The sequence below is a fragment of the Polyodon spathula genome, chromosome 4 (assembly GCF_017654505.1).
Source record: "Polyodon spathula isolate WHYD16114869_AA chromosome 4, ASM1765450v1, whole genome shotgun sequence".
Classification (NCBI taxonomy): Eukaryota; Metazoa; Chordata; class Actinopteri; order Acipenseriformes; family Polyodontidae; genus Polyodon; species Polyodon spathula.
The window spans coordinates 22,433,772-22,444,536 of record NC_054537.1 but is presented as its reverse complement, the minus strand read 5'-3'; the positions used below and the strand labels follow the sequence as shown (position 1 = coordinate 22,444,536).

Sequence of the window (10,765 nt, the reverse complement as noted above, 5' to 3'; positions counted from 1 at the left end):
CATTAGATTTCCAGCGATAGGCTAAAGTTCACTCGTCTGAATACGTCTGTGTTGCTGCCTCTCTACATTCTCTCTTTGTTCTCTCTCATAATAGAGAATGGCTTTTGAGCTCCTGTTGCAAGTTTAGACACATATCTATCTCCAAGCAGAGGGGAGGAGTTATGCACTTCAAAAGACTCACAACACAACTACAGGAATCTCTAATTCTGAATGCATGTCTTACAGCAGCTGGGTGAAAAGAGAGGAGTTTTAAATGAAACTAAACAGAATCTTAACAAGTGCGTGGGGGATTAGCTGCGAGAGTGGCAAGGATTGCAAACAGCCAGGCAACATTTTCACATGCGACTAAGGCACTGTAGCTCTGTTGTTGCTGAAGGTAAGCTTTGGATTTTAAAAGGATTGTAAACTTTTAGTTTCTTTAAATTCTTGCTTTGGAAAAGCCAGGTCATAACTGGAAACAAACTAGAGCACATGAACGGAAGAAAAATACATTATCTGAATGACTTGTTAAGGAATTTTTAAAATAGGAATATTCATTTAAGTGGACTCCTGCGGATTTGGTGTTAGGTCACACATCTCCATCAACTTGTGTCAAAAGAAAACTATACTGAAAAACGTCTTGTGTTCTTAAGAACTATATTCTGGTTAGCTGTTTTTTGGCTTTTTGCCCAACTATGGCATCAGTACACCATGTACTTGACCCTATTACCCATGAATCCAACCCCAGTGAGGAAAAACAGACATCAATGACCACCCAAATCGATCATCCCCTCACATTTAAGGTAATCACCCTGTCTTTTGTGAAGAAGACCAAGTTGCACGGGCTAAAGTATGTCTTCGCCAGCAATAGCTCAAAGCCACGTAGGGCATTTTGGCTCTTGGCTTTCTTTATCTGCGTCGGATTGCTGTCCATGTGGTCGTGGAACCGTATTCTTTATCTGATGTCTTATCCTGCAGTGACCAAGATCCACATGGTGTGGGCTCAGAACCTTTCCTTCCCAGCCGTGACCATCTGCAACCACAACCTCTTCCGCATGTCCAGGCTGACCAAGATGGATCTCTACTACAGCGGCTATTGGCTAGACCTTCTGCACATGAACTACTCAGTCAACGAGAACAGCCTACATGTCCTCCGGGACGACAGGAAAAAAATGCTCATGGATCTGATGGACTTTAATCATTACACCCCCCCGGCTCACTTTGTGGTCAACACGACAGAGATGATGAATAGGCTGAGTCACCAGATGGACGAGATGCTTTTGGAATGCAAGTTTCAAGGAGGAATTTGCACCTTTAGGAACTTCACACCTGTACGTAAGCAAATTATGTCTAATGATTTATTCAGGTTTTACTTTTGTTTATTGTTGCAGTACTAAACAATTAAGTGCAGTTATTGAAATTATGCTAGCCATTCTTTTGAAATAAAATAACCAGCTGCAATGCATTTCAGTCCTATAATTGTGTTGTTGAATGCAGTTGATTCAGATCACACACCCCTTTACCTGGCTCAGGAAATGGTGCTACTGCAGAACAGTATGTGGCTATCACAGCTAATCTGTTTTACTGTAATCTGACATGCGACTCAGATACACACCCAGCCTTGCTTTTTATTTTAATGATTTTTATTTCTGCACAAACAAAAGACGGGTTTATCACGCAGCAGCAAGGGTTGAGATTAAGCGTACTGTAATAGTGTTTAAGAAAACGTATGAACAAAAGCTCAATGGTTAACCTAAATTCCAATAAGGAGCCTAATAATAGCTTGTTTCTTATTAAAATGAGGTGAACCTTTGGTGTGCTTGTTGCTACAATGCATTAATACCACTTTACAGATACATGTAGATCAATTTTTTATGCACTTACAACACAAACTATTATGGGGAAGATAACTGTAATTTTGTGAATGAGGCATGTTAATTGGCCAAGAGAGGCTTAATGATGTAGAAACTTACTAATAAATTATATTCTCAGTTGAGATTTCTGAAAGCCCTTTTAAAGTGTTTGAACATACAACTTGTACACAGTGCCTTCTATATAAGTAGGTCACTAAAGTGTTGCAGTTTTAAGGGTCTTCTGTGGTAAACCATCACCTCTGTCCAGCCATAAAAAGTGTGAAATGAGGTCCATGAAAAATTAGGATAGCAATTATAGGATTGTCACAATCAACCCCAAAAGTGAACAAGGATTTACTTGTACGTATTTGATTGTTTATAATATAAAGCTTTTTGGTACCAAGACTGGACTGACCTGTTTTTCAGCAGCTTTATAAATGATGATTGTATTTCTCTTGCATTTTGGCATTTTAGAGTTACTGACCACACTATATTCTTTTGTTCAACATGGTCCAAGTGTGAGGAAAAAAAACTTTTAAAGTAATTAAGACTCGTCAGCTTTTAATTTACTGTGAATGGTTGAAAACATAGGCAACCCTGCATTTATACCTGAAAACAGCACCCTCAGTCTTCTGATATATTTCCTATCAACCTGTTAAACACAAATGTTGAAAAATGAACTGTCAAAATATTCTGACAGGATGTGAAATGTACAGGGAATGGTTAGACTGTTATGTAAATTACACAAGTTTCTAGGCTCACTGAGCCACTGTCTGCTGTGCTGGAAGAGTCTCTTTTCCTTATTGTACCTTTTATAAACAGTCAATAATAATAAATAATTATACATGTAAGATATAGCAATATAGTTTATTAAGAATATGAAACAAATGCATTTAGAATAAATGTAATTACTTTCTAACTTTATACTAGCAGTGCCATTAACATATTATTGTTACAAAATGTTATTCCTACTTAATTAGGATCCAAACCTGTTATAACAACAAATAATCTAAATTCAATCTTACATTTCTTGAAGCACAATAACTTTAACTACATACATAACTAATTGTTATTTTACCCTTATTATAGTTGAATGCATACCAATCAGGTACTGTTAATTATTAGTTTTACTTTATCATTACTGTTCCACGTTTGTTTAAGAAGATAAGGAAATGTGTATCTAATCTGTTCCGCTGGCTGACTGTTTCCATGTTTTCATCAAAAGCAATTTACTTGAAGTGCTCGGCTGTGATGAAACTGAATAACAAAACAAACTAATAAAAATGCCACGCATTAGCACATTGTTATTTACAAATGCATCTGTCGCCCCGGGGAATAAAAATAAATGGTTAGATGTGAACTAAGCAAGAGCCCACGTAACACAAAGAAAGCTAGAGAGATTTTTAATGTCTTAAGAAGAAGTAAAATGTAAAGCTTCACCAAAATTGTCTACTGTGGATAATTAGCAGAGCAACCCCCAGAGCTTTGTGATGACATTTCTCAGTGTCAAATAAAAAACAATTTGACATTTTTAATTGGGGGAGACAATTTCATAGGTTAAAAAAAACATCTATTTAAATGTGCCATTTTTCTCCCGCAGTACACAGAAAGTTAGTTAGTTTGCATTCTGAGACGCCTGGTGTTGAATGGTGCTAAATAACTGATTTAACAGTTCCTTTTTATTGTTGTTATTAACCGCTGTCCCAACAGGATAAACAAGCTCCTGCAATCAGTCCCCACATAATTTGTGCAAAGAAATTTGAATTTAAGTTGAATTTGAATTGAACTTGAAAAGACCCCTATCCCCGAGTGCTAATCCTAGAAAATCATTGCCTAGGATAAGTCATTTCTACTGATGCAGTGCCTACTACTGCCACTGAATGGATGACTGATTGGTATCATTGCGCTCCCATTACAATAATTTCAACAGATGAACTGTCAGGTTATTACCAAATGTCATGGGAAAAACACAAAAAACGTTCATTAATGTCCTCACATTTGATAATAAGAACAGCCGTTCGAATACATTACATAGCAAACAGTTTGAACTTTGAAGCAGAAATAAGCTGGCAGCTGCTTGTTAAGAAATGTTCCTTATGCAATTGATTTTTATAATCCTTTTAGTGATGGAGCAAATATGCCACCCACAGACCTCAACTGCCTTCTTGTCATCCAGCGAATTGCCACAGAACTCTTTTCTACAAAGACAATGATATACAGTTACCATTTGGTGCATTTTAATTCCTTATGTAGGTCTCAAGTTCAATGATATGAAAGCAACACACACACACATATTTGTTGGCACTCTTTCCCAATGATCTTACACAACTAAATTGTATTATTATTTTGATACACATTCAAACAAGATATTATCCATCTAGTGGCAAAGAGCTGAAATTACAGTTTTTAGAGGCATCTGGTTAGTTGATAAATGGATAATGTTCCGAGTACATGCTAGGCATTGTTCCGGGCCAAAGACACTTTCGCATTTCACAGTGACCTCTTTTGTTTGAACCCATAATATATTTCCTGTGAGGGACTTTAATGAAACCAGTCAAAACAAGTAGTGAATGGGTTGCCAGTAGGAAGTAGTCTTTTTGTGACCAAATATTTTTTGAGGAACTCATAGAACAATAACAGTACAAAAAAACAAGAACAAATGAGATCCCCATTCCCTCCCTTTCTCTTCCAGTAATCGCCATGAGACAGGAACATCAGGATCAAGCCAGACAGTAAGTGAACGTAATATAAATGACCAAAAATATCATTTAAAGTTTGGCAGCAATAAACCTCCCGAAATCTTCTCTCACTGTAAAGTGCAAAATTTAATATGTGGCTGTCTACCTTTCCAAATAAATTTTCAAAGTGTGCAGTTTGTTCCAGTATCTGGAAGGGGGAGAAAGAGGGAGCATTGATTTGAAAAAATTGATGTGAGGGACTATATTCATTTTAATTGTAGAGATGCAGGCCTGCAGCGAATTAGGAAGATGTCACCATCTGTCTAAGTCAGATTTCACCTGAGCAAAGATTTTGTTAAAATTATTTGACACAACGTATAATGTAAGGATGGGTGGATATCAATACCCAGATATCTGAAATGTTTAACCAACGGTATGTTAGAAGACAGGGTCACCCCCCCCCCCTCATAGAGTTGAGAGGCAAACACAACCATCAACACAACTATGCTGACAACACTCAGCTCTACTTAAAACTCGACAATGGTAGCCCCTCTGATATTTGCCAATTTTCTTCAACTGAACAGTAACAAATCTGAACTCCTTCTAGTAGGGGCTAAAACTGAACTTAAGACCTTGGAAACTGTCTTCTGCTACCTTTCCCCACAGTAGGAAGCCTAGGTGTACTTCTTGACAAAAACCTCTCGTCTGATGCCCACATCTCCTCCGTGGTCAAATTTTCCTTCTACCATCTTCAAAACATCTTCAAAGTCCATTCCTACCTTTCCCTCCCGGATGCAGAGATACTTTGTCACGCATTTGTCTCCTCTCGACTCGACTACTGCAACTCTCTATATGTTGGTCTCCCGGCACGCACCATAAACCGACTGCAGCTAGTTCAGAATGCTGCTGCCTGGATCCTTACGAGATGTAAAAAACGTGATCACATCACCCCCCGTTTTGCCCAGCTGCACTGGCTACCTGTAAAGTTCAGGATTATATTAAAAACTCTCCTGCTTACTTACAAATGCCCTTCATCAAGTGAGAGTAAAGCGCAGGGAGCAGCGATATCTGGGTCAGCATGTATAATATGAAGTAGATGGCGAATGTTATGGGATGCCAGACGGGTCCTAATGAATCTTGTTTGGTCATGATGAATTAAATGAGTCATATAGGTCTCCAGACAGCGTGATAGAACCTTAGCATATAACTTAGCATCCAAATTTATAAGAGATAGGGGACGATAACTCGTACAGAGAATAGAATCTCTATCTTTTTTAGTAAGAGGGAAATAACAGCAGTATTCATGTCTCTACAACGAGAGCCTCTATCTAGAGCAGTTTGCATCATATTATGCATGAGAGGATCCAATTGAGTCCAAAAGGTTAAAATAAGTTCAGGAGGAATACCATCAATGCCTGGGGATTTCCCCTTGCTCATACTCTGTAATGCTTCTTCTAGTTCAGTCAAGGATAGGGGGGCCTTGAGCGCTGCAGATTCAGTGGGTGAAAGGTGTGGCATTTGGAGATTTTGGAGGAAATACATGCAGGTTTTCTTATCAAAGTAAATATTAGAGCTATAAAAGGTCAGAGTAAAAGAAACGGAATGCCGAGTTTATTTGGGAGGGATCTATTAAATCTTCCTGTGTGGATTTAACAGCTAAAATATCTGCAAAGCGCTTGTTTTTATGCAGTCTCAGAGCAAGTAAATGGGAAGTTCTGCTGCCGTTGAAATAATCTTTGTCTCGTATGGATAAGAAACTTGGCCCACTGTCTAAGCAGCAAATGAAGTTCCTTCTTAATAAGCTTGAGATCGAGCTCAGTGGCTTCAGAGTGGGAGCTCTGGTGAGCATGTTCTAAAAATGCTAACTTAGTTTCCAGTTCAGAGATTTTACTGAGACGTTATTCCCTTTCAATTCGAAGACGACCACCAACAACATTATGTATGGGATATGCCTGCCTATTGGTAGGCATTTTCTGAGCTCTCTATACAAGAGTTGCTAATAGGTCCCTTCCTGGGATGACGCCCTCAGTCCCTTCTACCGAGGGATTAAAACCGTCATACTGATCCACAGGATAGCATTGCCACCTTGTGGACAACAATAAATTGTGCACCCAAGTGGGGTTTAGCACTAGTTTTCTTTACAGTCTCCTGTGTCAGTGAATTAACCACCCTACCCCCCCCCCAGAAAAAACCTACCCCACAAAAACAAGTATATAGCACGGGAAAATCGAAAATCCAGTGACCCCCACCCTACAATTTATCTATACGTGACTCTGGTAGACAGGGCAAGCAAGAGCTCTGTTCCCTTCCCAATCTATATAAACCCCATGATACAAAAATCCAATAAAATTAAAGTGAAATATTCAAAGAAAGAAGATATTTACATTGTGTCGTGAAAAAAGACCAAAACTATGAGCACAGCAGAGTGCAGCCAAAGTACTATAGAGAGCAAAGAGAACAAATCCAAAGAAAAAAGTTCCTTTCTTTTCAATCTTTCCTTCATCTTTAATAACAATAATAACAATTAAAGTCCAGAACAGTCCAAATTAGCAACTACGACCCAACAACAGCAACAGGTGCTCCCCGATGTCATCAGCAGATCTCCATCAAGTGAAAGTATCCAAGGACTTGGAGAGTGAACAGCCGAGGTTGAGGCGTCGCCAGCAAAGCCGACCACCTTCATCGCATCAAATTGTGTCTCCCCAGCAGGAAAGGGAGAAAAACCGGAGGCCATGGGATGGGTCCATGAAGTCGAGAGAATCCAGGAAGGCTTGGGCATCAGCTGGGGACTGGAACAGGTGAAGAGATCTTAAGAGCCATCGGATAAATTAGAAACACCTGCAGATCATGGGAACAGGCAAAAGTGATAGATTGAGAGAAGGCCCCGCGGCGCTGAGCTGTGAGGTTGCTATAATCCAGGAAGAATTTAAGTTCCTTAGCTGCAGAACAAGATGTCCTTCCTGGCTACTTGAAGGATAACCTGGCGTTCCAAGTATCTTAAAGGTGTCTGAGGCCTGAATCTTGTTTTAGCGTGGTCAGAGTAAATACGGTGAGCCCACACTATTCAAATGTCCATCCCAGACAGGGTAGGAAACTACAATGGAAGTGATCTAGTCAAAAATTGACGGTCTCTGTGCCCTCAGCTCCCTCTTTCAAACCAATCAGGCTAAAACTTAGCCTAAAACTGGTCGATCTTGTTCTCATGAGTCGCTATAGCCCTCTTGTTGCTATCCACTTGTTTGCGACGAGCAGCAAAATCAGATTTAAGAGTGTTGAATTCCTGAGAGAAAAGTGAAAAATCAGAATGCAAAGCGGCTATCGCAGCAGCAGTCTCAGTCGCTATATTTTCAATCTGAGATATCACCTGTTCCAAGTATTGGCTAGTGTGTGACATGAAGGCCCCACTAATGGCAGACTCGTCCAGATTTAGTTTATTTTTTTTCCACTTTAGGCAGAGAAGAAGAGTGAGAGCTAGGTTTCTTTTTTGACAAAGATGACATTCTTGGACAGTTCAGACATCAAACAGTATAGAAGAAAGAAAGGTAGCAAGGGATTAAGCCCACCTTAAAAAGCAAAATAAGCAGGTAGAGGTGAGGAGAAAAAAGCCTAAGCTGCTCTCACAGATCATTTGATCTCCCCAGTATGAAGTAGTCTTGATAAATGTATTGCATTTCCTTTGCTCTGAGTAGTTGTCTAAAGTTGGCAAATATGTTACTGTACAGTACATGCATTTGGGCTTCATCATGTTGTTAAATCAGCAAGTCAAAACGGTAAAAACATGTTACATTTGAAGTGCTTTTAAATGGAAACATCTTCTGTATATTAGTCATTGTACACAGTAAACAGTACTGCAGTATTTGCTCCTGAGTTGAAATACACAGATAAGCCTGTCCGTTATTGGTAACCTTCGAGACGGAGACCCAATTTCAATACTCAGATGTACCAGTAGGTTCTTCCTGTTGGTTAACCAACATGACACCAATTAATGCATGTTAATGGGCAAGGAGAGCTGCAGCAGGTTCTAAACATTCTGATAAGCCACAAGAAATTCTGACAATTTCTGTTATTTCAGATCTTGCTTATTCTATAAAACCTGCATTACAACATCTAGTGGTTTATTTGTTTTCACTGGATATGAATAATGAAAGTGGTAATGATTAGCCTGTCACTGATTACTGGGCATTCTTACTCTGGATTAGCACAAAGAAGAAAAGACATAGCTTACAGTTCCTCATCCTAGTCATTAATGGCAGTTAATTACAGCTTTTGAAATGGCATGCTGAATGCGCTTCTTTGGATCGTAGTAAATATTTTAAAGAACTGTTATGTTGAACAGTTGGTTGTGATTGTGCATGGTACTGGTAGTACAGAACAGTACAGTCAATTAATAACACAGCATCATGGCAATTTGTACGCTCCCACAAAATCACAACTGCAAACCAGACTACTGCACATTCACCTTAACATTCACTTGATTGGCTGACAAAAAGTAAGGACAGTTGTGAGTTTTGAAAGCAGCAAGTCTTATTTAATTTAAATGAATAACAGTACAGTTAAGAATCAATAAAACTGATCCACAACAGCACATGTACTTATTCTAAATAAAGACAGATACTGAGTGAAAAATCTCACTTTTTTATTTTTTAAAAGAAAATAGAAGCTAACCTTTCAGTCATAAGACTGTCATAAGAGCATGATACTGAGTGCCATGTGACAAGTCCTAATTGCTCTGTACTATATTTGTCAGTGCTTGATTATGATTCTCAATTACAACTGTGTGTTAGTGATGTCAACTAAATTTCAAGTGAAAGGATTTTGTGCTAGAAGAATAATTACACAGCTGGCTTACCATGTAAAAACAAAATAAATACTACTCAGGGAAGCTTGGCTTGAATATTTACTAGTTAAAATGCAGTTGATTTTAATGTGTTAGAGCTGCATTCAAATATACTGTAGAAAGCTTTTGAGTGATGACCTCACTGCTATTCTCTAAGTTTTAAAGACCATTTGTTTCTCATATAAAATAATGTCAAAAGCACAGGCTAACTGGCAATGTTACAGGTCATTTGTCATTGCCTTCTACATTGCTTGAATCCAATTAGCCTCCCACCAGCCTGTCTACGTGAAATAAACAATGTCCAGTATTTCTTTGCTAGTAAAAATGAAGTTTCTTCACAAAAGGACTGGCACTATAACAAGTGATGCCTTGTTAGAAATAAATGTTGTTTTGACATCTGATGCTGTGTTGCTTTGTATTTGTAGTTTTTTTTTATTATTATTATTGTAAAATTCAATACTAGAAGAGATGTGGGAAAACCAAAATGATGGCTGATATCTTCACATTTGTAATATTGTTTTCATTTATTTTAACTTCTAATGAGATTTGTGACACAGTTGGACAAGAGTTATTGGTTATGAAGCATTGTAAGGATAAGTAATATTGCTAAGATCTGTCAAAATGTCTTATAGTTGTAAGATCCAGTGCAATCTAGTAATAAAAAATGAAACTTGACCCACAGTAGGTTTTCATTACATGGTACTGGCACTTACTGATGCTTGATTATTTTTTTTTATCTTTATACAAAACATGTTGTTCAAGGTGTGAATGTTCTTGGAGAATTCACAAACTGAAAATCTACTAAATGCGCAAGTTAACTTTCTCTTTCTGTTTTCCCACAGATATACACACGCTACGGGAAATGTTACACGTTTAACTCTGGCCTAGACGGCAATCCAATATTGACCACACTGAAGGGTGGGACTGGGAATGGCCTGGAGATCATGCTGGACATTCAGCAGGATGAGTACCTTCCCGTCTGGGGCGAGACTGGTGAGCATGTCGCAGGGCACACTAATGTAGAACTTTCCGGCTACGTCACTGGGGATTTGCACCCAAGAAATATATTTGAATGACTAAACAATTCAGGCTAAACACAGGGTCAGTTATCTTTCTAGAGGGGAGTCACACCATTGACCAACCAGCAGCCAGGAATGGACAGCACGGGGAGGATTAAGTAGTAGTAATTTTTATTTTGTTTGTAAATAAATATAATGAAGACTAAAGCTAATAACAGTAAAGGAAAAAAAAAATCAAAATAAAATAACCAAACAAAACACAGTCAAGACTTCTTAGAAGAATAACATTGAGGCCAGTGCCGTGTTAATTAAATTAAACTAAATTAAAACTACTTAAAACAGTTCTATTGATTATGCTGATATATTTATAAAAACTTAAAATGTTCATATCTACAAGCA

General features: G+C 38.3%; 1 protein-coding gene across 2 annotated transcripts in view; it reads left to right on the top strand.

The window, feature by feature from the left end:
- The first annotated feature begins 224 nt into the window (after positions 1-224).
- The window catches only part of LOC121314321 (acid-sensing ion channel 1C-like), a 54,777-nt gene continuing 44,236 nt past the window's right edge, over positions 225-10,765 (top strand). For both annotated transcript variants that reach the window (XM_041247444.1, XM_041247446.1), the window contains exons 1-2: positions 225-1,310; positions 10,190-10,340. In XM_041247444.1, coding sequence (XP_041103378.1) covers positions 675-1,310; positions 10,190-10,340 — 787 coding nt within the window. In that variant the 5' untranslated portion in view covers positions 225-674. The remainder of the gene's footprint in view (positions 1,311-10,189; positions 10,341-10,765) is intronic.